This window comes from Elephas maximus, chromosome 1 (assembly GCF_024166365.1).
Source record: "Elephas maximus indicus isolate mEleMax1 chromosome 1, mEleMax1 primary haplotype, whole genome shotgun sequence".
Lineage (NCBI taxonomy): Eukaryota > Metazoa > Chordata > Mammalia > Proboscidea > Elephantidae > Elephas > Elephas maximus.
In genome coordinates, this window is record NC_064819.1 from 173,692,555 (window position 1) to 173,712,477 (window position 19,923).

At 37.9% G+C, this 19,923-nt stretch overlaps 1 protein-coding gene and 1 pseudogene across 1 annotated transcript in view; one reads left to right on the plus strand and one right to left on the minus strand.

Annotated features, from left to right (window-relative positions):
- Nucleotides 1–19,923, minus strand: part of SEC63 (SEC63 homolog, protein translocation regulator) — a 78,808-nt gene that overhangs the window by 33,966 nt on the left and 24,919 nt on the right. Inside the window, exons 5-8 of the mRNA XM_049896107.1 lie at nucleotides 9,553–9,614; nucleotides 8,870–8,928; nucleotides 4,095–4,145; nucleotides 2,728–2,836 (exon numbers count right to left, since the gene is read on the minus strand). Of these exons, the coding sequence (XP_049752064.1) occupies nucleotides 2,728–2,836; nucleotides 4,095–4,145; nucleotides 8,870–8,928; nucleotides 9,553–9,614 (281 nt within the window). The remainder of the gene's footprint in view (nucleotides 1–2,727; nucleotides 2,837–4,094; nucleotides 4,146–8,869; nucleotides 8,929–9,552; nucleotides 9,615–19,923) is intronic.
- On the plus strand, nucleotides 13,447–15,685 carry LOC126057337 (TBC1 domain family member 19-like; annotated as a pseudogene).

The window sequence follows — 19,923 nt, forward strand, 5'->3', positions numbered from 1 at the left end:
GAAACATACATCAATTTTAGAGCTCCAAAATAGCTGGATACGTTAAAATAACTTAAACTAGCACCTATTTCTAGACCCAAGTATGTGCTCCACAAAAACTTTCTACAGAACATTAGTATTCTGCGTGATATTAATAAATGAGTTAATATATGCAAAACTTATATGTGATATTAAAAAAAAGAGGCACTGTGGTTAAATAACGCTCCTTGGAGCTCTGGTGGCACAGTGGTTAACAGCTCAGCTGCTAACCAAAAGGTCAGCAGTTCGAATCCACCGGCCACTCCTTCAAAACCCTGTAAGGCATTTCTACTCTGTCCTATAGGGTCACAATGAGTCGGGAACTGACCCGACAGCAACAGTTTTTTTTTGGGGGGGTGGGTGGCACAAATAGTTTGTGCTCGACTACAAACCTAAAGGTTGGTGGTTCAATGCACCCAGTGGTGCCACAGAAGAAAGTCCTGGTGATCTGTTTCTGTGAAGACTGCAGCCAAGAAAACCCTACAAGGCAGTTCTACTCTGTGACACCTGGGGTCACCGTGAGTCGGAACCGATGACAATGGGTTTTTCTCTTTAAATGGTTAAATAAGGTTGGGAAACACTGGGTTAACAAATGTTACAGGCTTATGGTCAAATTTTGACTTCTCAGAGCCTTCTGTAAACTAAAACACACCGTAATTTCTAGAAATTTTTTTATCATGGAACCCTGGGGGGTTCTGGAGGAACAACAAAAAAAGGAAACCCAAACCCATTCCCACTGAGTCGGTTCCAACTCGTAGCAACCCTACAAGACAGAGCAGAACTGCCCCACAGGGTTCCCAAGGGGCAGCTGGTGGATCTGCACTGCCAACCTTTTGGTTAACACTATGCCACCAGGGCCCATTATTTGGAGGAATAGTGTTCCTAAAAATACACCACATTTGCAGCCACGTACATTAGCATTACTCTCATTAGCTTTAAGGATCGGCACTATAGTCATCACTCTCACCTTACCGCAGGACAACACATGCAATGGACTCGCTAAAGTCAGGACACCAAAGAGGTTAACGCATTGACCCTGGGGCTTTGTCACTTCCTAGCTAAGTAACCTCTCTCTGTGCCTCAGTTTCTTCTTATGTTCCTACCTCATAGGGTTTTTGTGGGGAATAAATAAGTTAATATATGTAAAAATTTTTTAAAGGTGCCTGACACGTAGAAAGCACAGTGTATGTGTTAGCTATCACTATTAACTGCCAGAAGAACAAACAGCTCTGTCTTGGAAGAATTACAGCCAAAGTGCTCCTGGGAGGCGAGGAGGGCAAGACTTCATCTCATGTACTTTGGACATGTTTATCAGGAGAGACCAGTCCCTGGAGAATAATATCATGCTTGGTAGAGGGTCAGCGAAAAATAAGACCCTCCACAAGATGGACTGATACAGTGGATGCAACAATGAGCTTTAAGCATAATAAGGACGGCACAGTGTTTCGTTCTGTTGTACACAGGGTCGCTTTGAGTCAGAACCAACTCAACAGCACCTAACAACACCACAAACAATTACTATTAATTACCCTCAAACGTTTTCATGTAAACATTTTTTCCTATGCTAGCTACAGAACTGGTGGCAACACTAAAATAACCACAGATATGTAACTAAACCCAACAGCTAAATAATGCTCTTCTGACAAAACTAATTTTGTGAGACCAAGTGCCACCCTCAGAAATCAACCAGAACTCAAATTCACTTTGTAAACAACATGTTAAAAAAGATTATGAACACAAAATATTTTCATAAGGGAATAAGTTTCTATATCGATACTTGAATCCAGCACCATCCTAAAACACGTTATGTATAATAGAGAAAAATATTTGTTTATTCCTCAGAAATATAAGTCTGTTCACACACAGTCATATGATCCTGAGGAAATCTCTTTCTCATTACCAAGAAAATTAGTAAAACTGGTAATAAACAGTATTAAACACCTATTCTTTTTAAGAAGGGAAGGGGGGATGGCCTATGATTTTTGAAAAGCAGTCATTCTGAAAGGTGACACTATACATTCAAAGAGTAAACTAAAATTTTGTTTTACAGGATCAAAGAAAGTATTTAGGAAATTTCTTTTTTATAAGAAATTTTGAAGTAAGACTCTGGGAATGAAATATTCTGATGATTTTCTTTCAACACACCCAATGCTTCTATTTATTTTTACCAAAGTGAAGACAGGATAATGTAGTGGTTTAGTGTTTGGGAGCTAGATTGCTTGGGTTTAACACTGGCTCTGCTACTTATTATGTGCCACTGGGCATGTTACTTAACTTTTCTGTGCCTCAGCTTCCTCATCTATAAAATGTACAGAAAAACAGCACTTACTCATGGGCGCATAGAGAAGATTTTTAAATGAGTTAATATATATGCAATCCCTAGAAGTGTCTGGCACACAAAAAAAATTTTTTAAAAATACAACACATAATAAATATTAGGATTATTACAAAATCAGCAAATATGAAGCTTTACCAAAATTTGATGGTATATAACTGATAATATATAATCGAGTAAATGTCGATAATCAGAAATACAGATCAAGAAATGTGATAAAAGGTTCCAGCACTTTCCTCCAGCTTTAGTTATAAGAACAAAATATCTACAAAACTGTAAAATGAAATTTCCCTGTACAGTTAAGGAATATATATCAACTGCATATACCGACTCAAATAATCTCACTAAAGTCACAGTTACTTAAGTTTACTTACGTTTCATATCCATATTCCGGGTTTTATAAACAAAGTACGTATAAATCTGCGTTGTGCGTATTAGAATCTGATCTCCACTATAACGTATTGAGCGATACCACCAAGAGCCCTAAACACAAAATAAACAAGAAGTGACACATGAAAACTAAAATACATTTTAAGTTTGATTCAGAATATGTTTATGGTCAAATTTTCCAATTATTCATAAACCAATAAAACATCTGAGCTTTAAAACAAATGCCACATTGTTACATATTTCAAATGATTTCTTTAGTAAATATTTATATACTGACTCGAGCCTAAACACCAAAGTTTCAGCTAGAAATTGTCTGAAGACAAAACGAGAATAAGCAACAAGTTGAATCCTGACATATGGCATGTATTCAATAAGTATTTAATAAATAAGTTTAGTAGCAATTTTACAGTTGGCATGATATTTTCATTCACATTATTTCATTCAGTTGGGTCCTCACACAACAATCATATGAAGAAAGCAAGACTGGTTAATTATCAGCCTTGCTATCGGACTCAGAGGAACTAAAGGATCAGAAAGGATACCAGAAGTGAAAGTAATAAATGGTTAAAATCAAGAGATAAACCTCATGGTATCTCCATATTATGGTACCATGCAGCTGTTTAAAAAATGAGGTTGCTCTATATGTAGTACTCCTATTGTTGTTGTTAGGTGCCGTCGAGTCGGTTCCAACTCATAGTGAACCTATGCAAAACAGAACAAAACACTGCCCAGTCTGAGCCATCCTTACAATCGTTACGCTTGAGCCCTATATACTAAGCAAAACAAAGTCACAGAACAATATATATAGTATGGTCACCTTAAAGTTAAAAAAAAAAAAAAAAAGTCATGTGAGGAGAGTAGACATAAATGCATAGAAAAAAAGATCTGAAAGAGAAACAGAAACTTAGTAATTATTTCTGAGAGAGAAACAGAACTGAATAAGGTGGTAAAGGAAGACTTTCTTTTTAAATTCTAAGTACATCTGTATTATCTCAATTATGTGAAAACATATGGATTGGAAGGAGATACATTTTAACAGACTCAAGTGACTGATATCACACGCAAACAATGGATTATGTTGTTGTGTGCTACAGAGTTCATTCTCATAGCCTCTCTACAGGACAGAGTAGAACTTCTCCATAGGGTTTTGTAGGCTGTAATCTTTACAGAAGCAGATAGCCAGGTCTTTTCTCCATGGAGCAGCGGATGGGTTCGAACCACCAACCTTTTGGTCAGTGGCCAAGCACTTTAACATGGATTATATTCTAGTGCAAATTACAATCTTACAGGGAGACTCCAAAACACACCAATTCCCTTTCCAAAACTGTTAATAAAAAGAGCTAGAACTTACCACAACAACTGGAAGGATAACCATAAATGCCAACCCATAAACAAGTAATACCTAGAATTGAAAAGAAGAGAAAAAAGGCATGACCTTCGTCAGGTAAATTATAACAACATTCATGAACACTTATTTTCAGGCTAACAATGCAGGAGGCAGTATTAAAAGCATTCCTCATGTATTACCTTGTTTAATCCTTATTCTCATATTCTATGAGGAAGGTACTATCATTATTCACCTTTTGCAGACAGGGAATACATGCAGCTGTTTAAAAAATGAGGTTGCTCTATATGTAGTACCCCTATTGTTGTTGTTAGGTGCCATCGAGTTGCTTCCAACTCATAGTGACCCTACATACAGATTACACAGCTTGTCCCAGGTCACAAAACTACTAAGTAGTGGAGCCAGGGTTTGAACCCAGGCAGTCCATCCCTAAAATCCATGCTCTTATCCACTACAATAAATTACCTTTTAATTTGTTACTGACACTCTTCTCAAAAACCACAGCAAAACATAGTTTTATAAATTATGTTTTCCTTCCAGTCAGGTCCATATCCATACTGTGCAAGTAGTCAGTACCTTGGAAAAAAATGAGCAGCAGCACTCTTGGCTAAAATGGTTTCTTTGCCTAAATATCAAGGGGCCACTTTATAAGATTCTGTTTGCTAGTCTTATCTGTCTGTTGATTTCAGGGTTTTCTCCTACTACTTGATCCCAACTCTGGTAGCTTACTAACTTTCTCTGTTACTCCCACAGAATAATCCTAAGCATGACAAATATGCTTATGTGCAGCAACGATATACCCCTGAAGATAATAAATTTTAAGCTGCCATAAAATAGGATTGAATAGCCATTTTTAAAACCAACTACAATCTGATTGTGTGGATTTTTTTTTAATTGCCTCAAATATAGCTCCTAGATAATTATTTCCAAGAAAGATGAAGTAGGGAATCATCTATTCTTAAACAACAGGTTAAGATAATTCCTGATGCTTTGGAGCTGCAGCACCTATCCCTGACTGAAGTCTGATATCTGACTGCCTCCTCAAGTACCGTATGGAATATATACCATTTAATTTAGTGTGTATTAAAATTAATTTAGCCTGGGTAAAGATGGAAGCCCCCACGTGTCTATCAGTTTGCCATACTGTGGGGGCTTGGGTGTTGCTGTGATGCTGGAAGCTAAGACTGACTAGGAGGAAGGACCCAGCAGTCTGCTTCTGAAAAGCATTACCAGTGAAAACCTTATGAATAGCAGTGGGACACTGTCTGATACAATGCTGGAAGACGATTCCCCCAGGTTGGAAGGAACTCAAAAGATGACTGGGGAAGAACTGCTTCCTTAAAGTAGAGTCAACCTTAATGACGTGGATGGAGTAAAGCTTTCATGACCTTCATTTGCTGATATGGCACAACTCAAAATGAGAAGAAACACCTGCAAACATCCATTAATAATTGGAACCTGGAATATATATTATTTTTTTTTTTTTTATGAATCTAGGAAAATTGGAAATCGTCAAAAATGAAATGGAACGCATAAACATCGATAACCTAGGCATTAGTGAGCTGAAATGGACTGGTATTGGCCATTTGAATTGGAAAATCATATAGTCTACTATGCTGGGAATGACAACTCGAAGAGGAATGGTATTGCATTCATCGTCAAAAAGAACGTTTCAAGATCTATCCTGAAGTACGATGCTGTCAGTGATAGGAAAATATCCATACGCCCACAAGGAAGACAAGTTAATACGACTATTATGCAAATTTACGCACCAACCACTAGGGCCAAAAATGAAAAAATAGAAGATTTTTATCAGCTGCTGCTGTCTGAAATAGATCAAACATGCAATCGAGATGCACTGATAATTACTGGTGATTGGAATGCGAAAGTTGGAAACAAAGAAGAAGGATCAGTAGTTGGAAAATATGGCCTTGGTGATAGAAACAATGCCAGAGATTGCATGATAGAATTTTGCAAGACCAACAACTTCTTCACTGCAAATACATTCTTTCACCAACATAAATGGCAATTATACACATGGACCTCACCAGAGGGAACACACAGAAATCAAACTGACTACATCTGTGGAAAGAGATGATGGAAAAGCTCAATATCATCAGTCAGAACAAGGCCAGGGGCCAACTGTGGAACAGACCATCAATTGCTCATATACAAGTTCAAGCTGAAACCAAAGAAAATCACAGCAAGTCCACGAGAGCCAAAATATGACCTTCAGTATATCCCACCTGAATTTAGAGACCATTTCAAGAACAGATTTGACGCACTGAACACTGCTGACCGAAGACCAGACGAGTTGTGGAAGGACATCATCCATGAAGAAAGCAAGAGGTCATTGAAAAGACAGGAAAGAAAGAAAAGACCAAGATGGATGTCAAAGGACATTCTGAAACTCGCTCTTGAGCGTTGAGCAGCTAAAGCAAGAGGAAGAATTCATGAAGTAAAAGAACTGAACAGAAGATTTCAAAGGGCCTCTTGAGAAGGCAAAGTAAAGTATTATAATGACATGTGCAAAGAGCTGGAGATGGAAAACCAAAAGGGAAGAACATGCTCGGCGTTTCTCAAGCTGAAAGAACTAAAGAAAAAATTCAAGCCTCGAGTTGCAATAGTGAAGGATTCTATGGGGAAAACATTAAATGACGCAGGAAGCATCAAAAGAAGATGGAAGGAATACACACATTATACCAAAAAGAATTTGTCGATGTTCAACTATTTCAAGAGGTGGCGTATGATCAGGAACCAATGGTACTGAAGAAAGAAGTCCAAGCTGCTCTGAAGGCATTGGCGAAAAACAAGGCTCCAGGAATTGATGGAATATCAATTGAGATATTTCAACAAACAGATACAGCGCTGAAGGTGCTCACTCGCCTATGTCAAGAAATATGGAAGACAGCTTCCCAGCCAACTGACCGGAAGAGATCCATATTTATGCCTATTCCCAAGAAAGGTGATCCAACTGAATATGGAAATTATAGAACAATATCATTAATACCACACGCAAGCAAAATTTTGCTGAAGATCATTCAAAAACGACTGCAGCAGTATATTGACAGGGAACTGCCAGAAATTCAGGCTGGTTTCAGAAGAGGACAAGGAACTAGGGATATCACTGCTGATGTCCGATGGATCCTGGCTTAAAGCAGAGAATACCAGAGGATATTTACCTGTGTTTTACTGACTATTCAAAGGCATTCGACTGTGTGGATCATAACAAACTATGGATAACACTGCGAGGAACGGGAATTCCAGAATGCTTAATCGTGCTCACGAGGAACCTGTATGTAGACCAAGAGGCAGTCGTTCAAACACAACAAGGGGATACTGATTGGTTTAAAGTCAGGAAAGGTGTGCGTCAGGGTTGTATTCTTTCACCATACCTCTTCAATCTGTATGCCAAGCAAATAACACGAGAAGCTGGACTATATGAAGAAGAACAGGGCATCAGGATTGGAGGAAGACTCATTAACAACCTGCATTATGCAGATGACACAGCCTTGCTTGCTGAAAATGAAGAGGACTTGAAGCACTTACTAATGAAGATCAAAGGCCACAGCCTTCAGTATGGACTGCACCTCAACATAAAGAAAACAAAAATCCTCACAACTGGACCAATGAGCACCATTATGATAAAGGGAGAAAAGACTGAAGTTGTCATGGATTTCATTTTACTTGGATCTACAATCAACAGCCATGGAAGCAGTGGTCAAGAAATCAAAAGATGCATTGCATTGGGTAAATCTATTGCAAAGGACCTTTTTAAAGTGTTGAAGAGCAAGGATGTCACCTTGAAGACTAAGGTGCACCTGACCCACGTCATGGTATTTTCAATCACATCATATGCATGTGAAAGCTGGAAAATGAATAAGGAAGACTGAAGAAGAATTGATGCCTTTGAATTGTGGTGTTGGCGAAGAATATTGAATATACCATGGACTGCCAAAAGAATGAACAAATCTGTCCTAGAAGAAGTACAACCAGAATGCTCCTTAGAAGCAAGGATGGCGAGACTGTATCTTACATACTTTGGACATATTGTCAGGAGCATCAGTCCCTGGAGAAGGACATCATGCTTGGCAGAGTACAGGGTCAGTGGAAAAGAGGAAGACCCTCAACGAGGCGGACTGACACAGTGGCTGCAACAATGAGCCCAAGCATAACAACGATTTTAAGGATGGCTCAGGACCTGGCAGTGTTTCGTTCTGTTGTGCATGGGGTCGCTATGAGTCGGAACCGACTCGACGGCTCCTAACAACAGCAAAAGATGGAAGAAAAGATAATTTGAACTTTCCAAAAAAGCAGTCCTTAGGATAAATGTGGATACTGTTGAAAACCAGTAGTTTCCCAAACCAAGGGAAGGACCAAATTCTGAAGCTACTTCCAAAAGAGAAGAAATCACCACAATTTTAATGCTTTAAAACTACTTTTAGAACATCCTGTCCCAAACCAGCCGCCTAATAATGGGAACCAATTCCTTTCTCCGTTATGTAAAAACTATCTTCAAAGTTCAAGCTAGAAAACAAAACCTTAAAGGCCACTACATTTTCTGAGAAAGCAAGGCAGAATGCAGGTGATTCTTTTTTTTTTTTTTTAATACTCTCATTTATTTTTCAAATTTTCTTCAACTAAACTAGCATGTATTATATTTTAAATACACAGTTAAATTTTAAAACATACCAGTATTTTTTTTGTAATACCAACACATACCATATATAACAAAAATTATATCAGATACATTATAATGTTTCATATTTAAATGCACTCACCAAAATTGAATTTTTCTGGTCAACAATCCAAGCTGGCAAGGCAATTCCAAAGCTTGTGGCTGAAATAGGAGGAAAGTGATAGTTTCTAAAGAAACAGACTTCCAGTTTTACTTATTTATATCCCCAAAATTTGCCCCCCACAAAAAACTTTGAGAAAGATTATCTTAGTATGTGTATCTCCATAAAACAAAAGTTAAGAAACATGACTTATTATCTGAAACTTCAAATTTTTCAAGGTAAAAATAAATCTTAAAAAACCTGAAATTCTTTTGTGTTCTGTTCATATAAACATGATGAATACATGCAAAAATGTTTGAAGTCACTAAAAAAAAAAAATAGATTTTTCTCACTCAGTTTTTATCAACTCCTCCTTGGAAACTCTATGGGGCAGTTCTACTCTGTCCTACAGGTCGCTATGAGTCGGAAATTTATCAACTACAAACTAGAAATGACTAATAACATGGCTACTCTCCTCCCTGAGTCAGCCTTAGTTCTATCTTCCAAACCTGTATATAGGAGGAAATACAAAAATAAAGGCAACTCAATTTACATATCTATTTAACTCCTCATGGTAATAATTTTCCTATTCATAAACTAAGAAAATCAAAATATTCCTTTTAATTTAGTTAACATTTTCATTAACACATATCATATCAACAATATTTAATCATTATTTAACACACCTTGAGGCCCATCTGGATTTCCAAATTCTTCCCAATTTTTTCGAGACTCTTCATCAGTTAAACTAGCATCAAAAGAACAAAGTTTCAAAATTAGAAAGATATATCTGAAAAGAGGGTACTCATACATACAAATTCAACTAACCAAACAACTCATTTCTTAAAAGATGTTAATTTCAGGGAACCAAGGAAAGCCTCTCTGATACCACGGAAAAAACAGGGAGGGCGAGGAGGAGAGAGCAGGAAATTCTGCATTACAGAAAATGTTACCTATTGAATCTTAACATAATTTCCCGGTTGGGCCATGGGTTCTCAAGTTTAGCCAGTTCAAGTCAGAAGATGAAACTTTAAAGGCCACTACATTTTCTGAGAAGGCAAGGGGTAGTACAGGTGATTTTAATTTTTTTCTTTATACCCTCATATATTTTACAAATTTTCTTCAATAAGTATGTATTACACTTTAATATTGATAAATACATACATATTTAAATATTAACCTAATAAATAATGGCGGCTTTATCCAAAACACTGACACCACATTCTCAAAGAACAAATGAACACCTGTAAAAAACCACTGCTATGGAACAGGTCATTTGCCTTGTGCTGAGGTCATAATTTCCCCTAAGCAACTATTAACCAAAAAAAAAAAAACCTGCTAAAACAACAGCTTCCTAATCCTGGCAATATGAAAGTGACAGTGATTTTTAAACACCTAAGTGTAAACGTAACCCCGGACCTGAGCAATGGTTCAAGGCACAGAATCAGAGTGGTTTTATTTCAGGTCTCAATGTAGATGTTAAAACACATTAGAAGAAAAATTCAATTCCTTCAAAAACTTTACAATGTAGCTAAGGAGACAGGGCAGACATATGTCCTAATCTAATTTTAGCCATCATTTCTATTTCCCAGAACTTAAGCACTTAATATGCAACATATTTTCTATTCAACAAAGCCCCAAGTTGACAAAGGCAATGCAAGAATACCACCTTTATAAAATAGCAAAAAGTACACTGACTAGTTTTCAATGATTTGAAAATATTATTAAACTTATCAATTTAATCATTCATGAGAACAGGTACCTTGACATCTTTAGTCCTTGTTTAGATATTTCACATACACCATGTGACCCAAGGCCACAGTAAAATATAGAAGCCAGTGAGAATAGACAGGTCAACTAAAAACTGGAAATGATGAATAATTACAGTGACTACTTGTCATGGGTTGAATTATGTCCCCCCAAAAATGTATGTATCAATTGGGCTGGGCCACGATTCCCGGTACTGTGTGATTTTCCTGTATGTTGTAAATCCTGCCTCTGTTAATGTGGGAGGGTAGGCAGCAGCTGTGAGGCAGGACTCAATCTACAAAACCGGATTGTGTCTTGAGGCAATCTCTCAAGATATAAAAGGAAAGAAGAAAGCAGAGAGACAGGGAACCTCATACCACCAAGAAAGCAGTGCCAGGAGCAGAGCATGTCCTCTGGACCCAGGGTTCCTGAGCAAAGAAGCTCCTAGTTTGGGGCAAGATTGATGAGAAGGCCGACAGAGAGAGAAAGCCTTCCCCTGGAACTGACACCTTGAATTTGGACTTTTGACCTACTTTACTGAGGAAATAAATTTCTCTTTGTTAAAGCCATCTACTTGTGCTATTTCTGTTATGGTAGCACTAGATGACTGACACTACTCTTCTAAGTTAAGAGAAGTTAGTAAGAGCTGGTGCTGAGACTTCTTTTTTGGCTAACGGGCTATTTCTCAAAAATTATGCCCTGGTTTCCCGTACAATTGCCTACCCAACCCAAAGCTTTAGCTATTATTTCTATCAATATTCTGTTTTCTAATCTAATTCTTTTTCCCAAAATAATCCTCTGTCCCCTTCTGCCCTTCTGATGATGACAACACAACGAACTGTTCTTTATTCTCTATATAATGGCCTCAGATTTTGTAAAATGAAGCACAGCTCACATCAGAGAAGCAGTATTGATTCTGCAGCATACACATACACATGCCTGCTTACAATCCCATAACTCATTCATTAAATCAGCTTGTACAACTGCTGTGTAACAGGCACCATGCTGGGCACTTAAACGAATCATCAACTTTTTAAAACCCAGTATAAGATGAACAACTGCCTCCTTTGCCATGAAACCAAAAGAACTGGATGGTGCCTGGCTACCATTACTGAACATTTTGATCAAAGATTCAATAAAAGAATCCTGATCAAAACGGGGAAAATGCAGAGCAGAATTTCAAATTCCCAAGGAATCCAGAATTTCTAGAACCATGGAGGCTGGATAATCCCCTGAAACCACGAGATAATCTTTAAACTTTAAGCCAAAAATATCCCTGGATTTCTAAAAAAAAACTAGCTTAATTAGTAAAGAATGTCTGCCTTGCACATTATGTCTGACAATAGCAACTCGAAGATTAGATAGGAACCTTAGGAGCAGTGAGTTTATATGAACAGAGGAGGAACAACTCAGAAAAGGAGGGGGAAATATTTGCAGAACTTGAAAAATGTAATCAGTGTCACTGAAATGTATGTGTAGAAACCTGAATTGGTATATCTTTTTACAGTGTATATTCTCAATAAACCCTGGTGGCGTCAGAATTGACTCAACGGCAATGGGTTTAAATGGGTATATTCTCAATAATAAAAAATAGTGTTTTAAAATTATTTGAAATTAAAAAAAATGTATGTGACTATAGCAAAAAGCATAAAGATGGGATGCAGAGGACTGAAGGTAGAGATATATTATGTTAGAGCATTTTGGTCAATAAGAGCTGATCAACCACATAGTCTATTATGTTCTTCTTGGGATTAGTTGGGTTAGAGTGAGAACCATCTGACTCCTGATTCTCTCACCGGAAAGGATGAGGAAAAGGACCCTACATCTAGTAAGCACTTACTGTATGCACTGACTCTTCAGAATAACCCAATGAGGTGAGTTGATTACTAACCTCATTTTACAGTAATCTCTATCCAAGAGACAGAGAAATAAAGTATTTTATTCAAATAGTCCATCTAGTAACTGGCAGAATTGGGATTCAAACCAGGCCTATTAGATCCCAAAGCCATGTTCTTGTCCACTGGTCCATACTGTTTCTCACAAAACAAGGACTACAGGTCACCTTCAGAAAGTTTGGATCTCAGAGGCCACTGTACTTGGGTCTAGTGATTATATAGGAATACCCTCAAGTGCACTCCCCACCTACAAACATTCCCCTGAATGGAAAGGAAATCTCCCAGTTAAACTCATCCCAGGCCTGCATTTTTCAAGGAAAGACAGCATATCTCACAGCCATTCAATCCCTGACACTCCGCTTTCCTTCACATTTCCACGGTGCCTCTCCTTGAATATTTCCAAGGATCACCCAATAACATTAGAAAACTAAATCACAGGGACAAATTCAGCATCAGGAAAATATATAACACATTCCATTTAAATATTTAAAACATATATAGGGTCGCTATGAGTTGGAATCAACTCAACGGCACTGGGTTTTTTTTTATCCAATGTTACATTAGGTACTGAAAAGAGAAAGCAAAGAAGTACAAAATATGACCTCTGCCAACAAGACTGTACAGTGGCAGTCAAGAGGGCCTTCAGGACCCCTTCAGCTCCAACACTTTGGATTTCCAACTACCTGAACTCCTTTGATAAATTTAAAGATTTATTTACAAATTATTAACTTTATGGCGGAGATCTTGAGACTACCAAAGGGTTAAGGGCCCCAGTCAAATGAAAACAGCACATCTCTAAAATTATACTTCCAGAAGATAAATAAATAAATGTAACTGACAAAAAAAAAAAGTCAGTATAAGAAAGCAACTGATTTTTTGCTACTTATCAGTGCTTTAGCATAATAACATTCCTAAGACTTAAAGTACCTAAAAGCTATGTGGTTTCATTATAACACATATGTAACAAGCCTGAACAAGATCAATGACACAAAGGTAATTTTTAGAAGTTCAATTACTGCGAAGTTTCTAAATATACTTATATCCCTTAACTTTTGGGGAGTCATACACTTGGCTGCTAACTGAAAGGATGGCAGTTTAAGTCTACTACCCAGAGGCATTTCAGAAGAAAGGCCTAGCAAACTACTTCCAAAAAATCAGTGAGAGTTGCCAGGTAACACCCGCCAGAGAAATCCCAACGTAATAAGGTCCCACAGAAGAGTCACTGGCCCAGAGTGGGACCCAGTAGCCCGTTCTCTCTCTGCTGGAGGCCTGTCCCCACACTTTGGCAGCTAGGGCAAGGGAAATGTTACAGGAAGGTCGGCTCTGTCTCTCATTATTGCTCATATAGTCCAAAAGCTCAAAGACACCAATTTGTACACTCAGCTGCAGTGGCAAGCCTGGCTGTTCTGAGTGGGGGTGCTGATCAGCTACCAGCTACTCCATTCCACTCGGAAATTTAAGTCCCATTTTGTGAGGATTGACTAATACGCCTGGTACATAGTAAGTATTCACACTTGGCACATAGAAAGTATTCAATTAATGACTGAAAGAAGAATGCAAATGATATGGTATGAATATGCCAAGGGAAAACAACTGGGCATTGGAGAAGGCATGAATGGCACTCAAGATCAGTCTTCAGAGACCTGAGATTAAACTTGAATCACTCAAACAAGATCTTAAGGAGTTCTTTAAAATATCAGGTTGGGACAAGAAACTTCAATATGCTGTTTATAGTGAATTGAGTACGTTTCCTTTACCTAGTCATCCTGTTGCCCCTCTCGAACATCTTAAAGAACCTTCGGTATACAGGAGGAAAGCACAGGGAAGTTGGGAAAAAAGAATTCTGAAAAGTTGAAATAGTATGTTCATTGAACTCAGTATTCTACTGGCACAAAAGAGGCCTGTTGGGGAACAGAAAGAACTTTTCAACAAATGGAATGAAATGGAAACTGATAAACCAGATTTAAGCCTTTTCAGACCTGTTTATGCACCTAAGGATTTTCTTGAGGTATTAATTAATCTTTGCAACCCAAATTATGAAAATAGTGATTCTCTTAGTTTCAGGACGCATCTGCATTTAATCCAAGTTCTTCTGAAAGTAAAAGACATTCCTGAATTGAAAGAATTCTTTGTAGAACTCAGCTTAAATACAGGACAACTGGGTCCAGATGATTCTACACAAGTGCCTCCTGAACTTTTTGAAAATGAGCATGTACATATAGGGCAGAAGTTTTAGCAGAACAAGATAGTGCTGCTGCTCAGCAGTGTATCAGACAAGGAAGTCCCATAGCACTGGGAGATGAACTGTGGACTCTCATTTCAAATACTTTCAGTCAGCCTGTGGGTATCTTGTACCATGAGCAGCTGAAGACCAATGTGATACAACATGACCTTTTGGTGGACGGTCTAACAAGCAATGATGATTATTATTTTGTATTTGAAGATTACTTATATCAGGTATTACTCTGGTTTTCCTGAGATACATCCATGCTGGATCACTCTGCATACAACAGTGCTTCATCACCGAAATCATACATAAGTGGAAATCTAGGACTAGAAGAATATGCCATCTTTTATCTACCAAATGGTGTAATCCCTTTTCATGGATTTTCAACATGTATTGTGCCACTGTTTTCTATACACGAGCCTTCCAAATTGTTTCACATATTCCGTGAGATGTATGCACTTTTTTTTTTCAAACTCCATTCCATCTCTTCTCAGCCTTCTGCTATTGTGTCACTGTGTTTGCTATTTGAAACTCTTCTTCAAACATATCTTCCTCAACTCTTTTATCATCTACGTGGAATTGGGGCTCAACCGCTTCGCGTATCATTTAAATAGATGGTTCGAGCTTTACCTGGGTACTTAGCTACTGATCAACTCTTGTTTCTGCAGGATAGAAATCTTAGGATACAACTCTTTAGAAATTCTTGCTGTCCTGGCAACGGCTGCCTTCCGAGCAGTGAACCTGAGGGAGGTGACATTACTGGCTGCAGCTGAAGCAGTTCTTGCTGACCTTTCTACTTCAAAAGTTATGCCTCTTCTTCAAATTTTTCTGTTTGCTACTGTCACCCCAATCTTCTTCAAGGTCACTGACAACACATCTAGTTTTTCACTAGAAACTAATCATGAGCTATGCAAACTGCATAAAACCAAAATTAAACTTGGCATATAAGCCAATAAAGACCAGTTAAAAACAAAAAGAAAAGAAAAACCAACCATTGAAAACCCTACGGAGCGCAGCTCTACTGACACACATGAAGTTGCCGTGAGCCAGAATTCACTCAATGGCTACTGGTTTTGTGTGTGTGTAGTTTTTACATCCTATTAAGAATGTAATGAAATCTACAGACCCTCTATCCTAGAAAAAATGCACATGTACAAACATATTAATTCTCTATACAATCCCAGAGACCTTAGATTGTAAATCCTGACCTAGAGAATATTTCCCCTAAATTTTATGAGTGACCATGTGTACAGTTTGTGTAGAATTAAGTTACACAATCATGTGCAGAAGTGCATGAAAACACATGGCTTCTTAAAAACTAAAATACCTTAAATATAATAACTATGCTGCCCACTGGGTATAAAGTAGCCTAAAGATAGGTTTTTACACTGGAAAACCAAGTTCCAATTGTATCCAGAAGAATGAATCAGAGAATTCAACAGTTGGTCTAATCCCTCAAAAATAACCAGACCTCATCTCCCTTATGTTAGAACCTGGTATGAAGAAATAAGAATAACCCAGCTGGTATGCGATCAAACACAAGAAGAGAAAATTTCCTGAATAACCAAAGCCAAATCCTAAAAAACTTTGCAGATCAACACCTACAACCGCATTCCATAAGCTGCTTGAGTTATACTTAGGCTGCTATAGTTATACATAAGACAGCAGTTTCAATTCAATCACTCAAAACTTTTTTTCAGTAATAGAAACACCTTTTGATCTAATCTATACTTGTGCAAGTTAGAAGATCTCAAAGCTCTGGATCCCACAATCATTTTAATTCTTCATTTGACTGACAGACCATCATCAACTGTTCAAGATATTTAACATACAAAATATTCTGTACCTTCATCATGTAACTGAGTTTAAAAATCAAAGGTCTTACATTATTCTTCTGCACTTTTTAAAATAGTGACCATACATCATCAAGAATCAGATTCCTAATGTTAGAAAATCATGTATGGGTAAAAGATTCAAAGTACAAGATAGACCAAAGGATTTTAATGTAGCAGAGTAAGGTAAGTTCATTGACACCGCAACTAACCTTTAAGAAACTACCCTTTATTGGAGTTTTGGCATAGGACCAAAGAAGAGTATCCACAACTGTCTGAGGAAGAAAAAAAAATTTTTTTTTTTTTTAAATACTCTCCCTTTTCCAGCTACGTGAGGTCAGGTTTTCTCTATATACTTTAATCAAAACAATAAATCACAATGCATTGAACACAGACATTGAAGAGATTTATAAAAATGTAAAACAATGCCACTCTTCTCACTATTTTTTGAAAGTTTATTTCTCATTGAAATATCGTATTTATATTAACATAGAAAAAAAAAATCAGATTCCCAGCAATCTGAGAACAAAACCATGAACTTGAAAATGTTACAATGGTTGAAGACTGAAGGAAAAAGTCTACACCAAAAACACTAAAAGTAAAGCTACTAATTTAATAACTTTGGCTATATGATTTCTAGAAATCTTCAGTTCTTCTTAAATTACCTGAAGACAGCAATTAAAGCAATGCAATATTCGTATAAAGTCAATAATTGAAGTAGACACACTGAAAAAGGGATGAAAGGAGATACCAACTCAAAGACATCAATCAGCAGGAATCTGCTGTGCAGAAAAAGTAGTACACATTTAAGAAGCACCTGAGAGCATTGCTTTACTACAGAATCATACAGCAATTGATATAGATAACCATCAATCCATAAAAAGGGGGGTAGAAGGGGAGTCCAGTCAATACACTTTACTAAACACAAAAATGAGTAAGACAGGGGAAAAGTTAAAATTCCACTTCTCTGACACCAAACTGTAAAAAAAAAAAAACTGTAAGGATCAATTAAATCCAATCTCAATCTATTATCAATTCTGTTCACTTGTGTTCTGACATCAGCTGTGCATGCAACACCTCTTCCTCTGACCCTAACCCCCCAGAGCTAGGTCAGACCTTACAAATTAAACGGCACAGTACTCCAGACTGCCAAGTCTGCCCAAGACCTCAAATGTCAGCCACAAGCTCAGAGATTCCCATAACACCATAACTTCTAACCTGTTGGCTACAAATTTGGGATTTTCTCACTACCCCTTCAGGATGCCAGCCATAAGCTCAGGGGTCCCCAGGCCTCTCACTTCCTAACTGACACAGGTTCAATAATTCACTAGAACAACTCACAGAACTCGAGCATGATACCTATGATTACAGCTTTATTATAAAATTTAGGAAACGAATGAAGACATGAATAGGGCGAGGTCTAGGGAGCATGAGGTTCCAAAAGAGAAACAAGCTACCACCCATGTACATCGCTATCTATCACCAATCCACAGCTTCTGTATCCACAGCCTTTACTGGGGGTGTCATTACATAATTCAAACTCTAGCCCTTCTCCCCAGAGGTTGGTCCATATCAGTAGGCTGATATTATTCAGTGAGTCTTTCTGGCCTGACCAGCCCCCATCTAAGAGTCACTTCATTAACATAAACTGTTAGGTTAGGTGTGATCCGGAGGAAGCCTCATCAGGTACTTGATTACTGGAAAAGTTTCAAGGTTTTAGAGGTTATCTCTCAGGAACTAAGGACAAAGATCAAATTCTTTGGGTAAAGTTAATTTTAAATTCCACAAACAGTATTTCCCAAAGGACTGTCAGTCACATGTCACCTTCACAGTTTGCTACTATTATCTGAGTACCCTACTATTTACTTAATATTTTTAATATTAAGGCGCTTTGGTGGTGCAGTGGTTAAGCACTTGGCTACTAACTCAAAGGTCAGCAGTTCAAACCCACCAGCCACTTCTCAGGAGAAAGATGTGACAGTCTTCTTCTGTAAAGATAACAACCTTGAAAACCCTATGAAGCAGTTCTGCTCTGTCCTACAGGGTCACAATGAATAGGAATTGATTTGACGGCAATGGGTTATTGAGTCATATTTTTTATTGAATTGATATATCTAAATTTAGGTGTTGGCAAAGAATATTGAATATACCACGGACTGCCAGAAGAACAAAACTGTCTCGGAAGAAGTACAGCCAGAATGCTCCTTAGAAGTGAGGATTGCGAGACTTCACCTCACACACTCTGGACGTGTTATGAGGAGGGACCAGTCCCGGGGGAGGCACATCGTGCTTGGTAAAGTAGAGGGTCGGCGAAAAAGAGAAAGACCCTCAACAAGATAGACTGATACAGTGGCTGCCAACAATGGGCTCAAACATAGCAAGAATGGTGAGGATGGCACAAAACCAGGCAGCGTTTCGTTTTGTCACATATAGGGTCGCTATGAGTTGGGACTGCCTTAATGGCACCTAACAGCTACAACATTTTATTCTTTAAATTAGTGTAAGAGCTGTGTGGGAATGTAACTACCATAAGTTCTCTTGTAATATTAACACCCAAGGAATAACTACTTCTTTTAATTTTATATATATGCAATTCCAGAACACTTAATTGTACTCATGAGGAACCTTTACATAGATCAAGAGGCAGTTGTTCGGACAGAACAAGGGGATACCGATTGGTTTAAAGTCAGGAAAGGTGTGCGTCAGGGTTGTATTCTTTCACCATACCTATTCAATCTGTATGCTGAACAAATAATCTGAGACGCTGGACTATATGAAGAACAACAGGGCATCAGGATTGGAGGAAGACTCATTAACAACCTGCATTATGCAGAAGACACAACCTTGCCTGCTGCAAGTGAAGAGGACTTGAAGCACTTACTAATGAATATCAAAGGCCACAGCCTTCAGTATGGATTACACCTCAACCTAAAGAAAACAAAAATCCTCACAACTGGACCAATGAGCAACATCATGATCAATGGAGAAAAGATTGACGGTGTCAAGGATTTCATTTTACTTGGATCCACAATCAACAGCCATGGAAGCAACAGTCAAGAAATCAAAAGACACATTGCACTGGGCAAATATGCTGCAAAGGACCTCTTCAAAGTGTTGAAGAACAAAGATGTCACCCTGAAGACTAAGGTGCACCTGACCCAAGCCATGGTATTTTCAATTGCATCATATGCATGTGAAAGCTGGAAAATGAATAAGGAAGACGGAAGAAGAGTTGATGCCTTTGAATTGTGGTGTTGGCGAAGAATATTGAATATACCATGGACTGCCAAAAGAATGAACAAATCTGTCTTAGAAGTACAACCAGAATGCTCCTTAAAAGCAAGGATGGCAAGA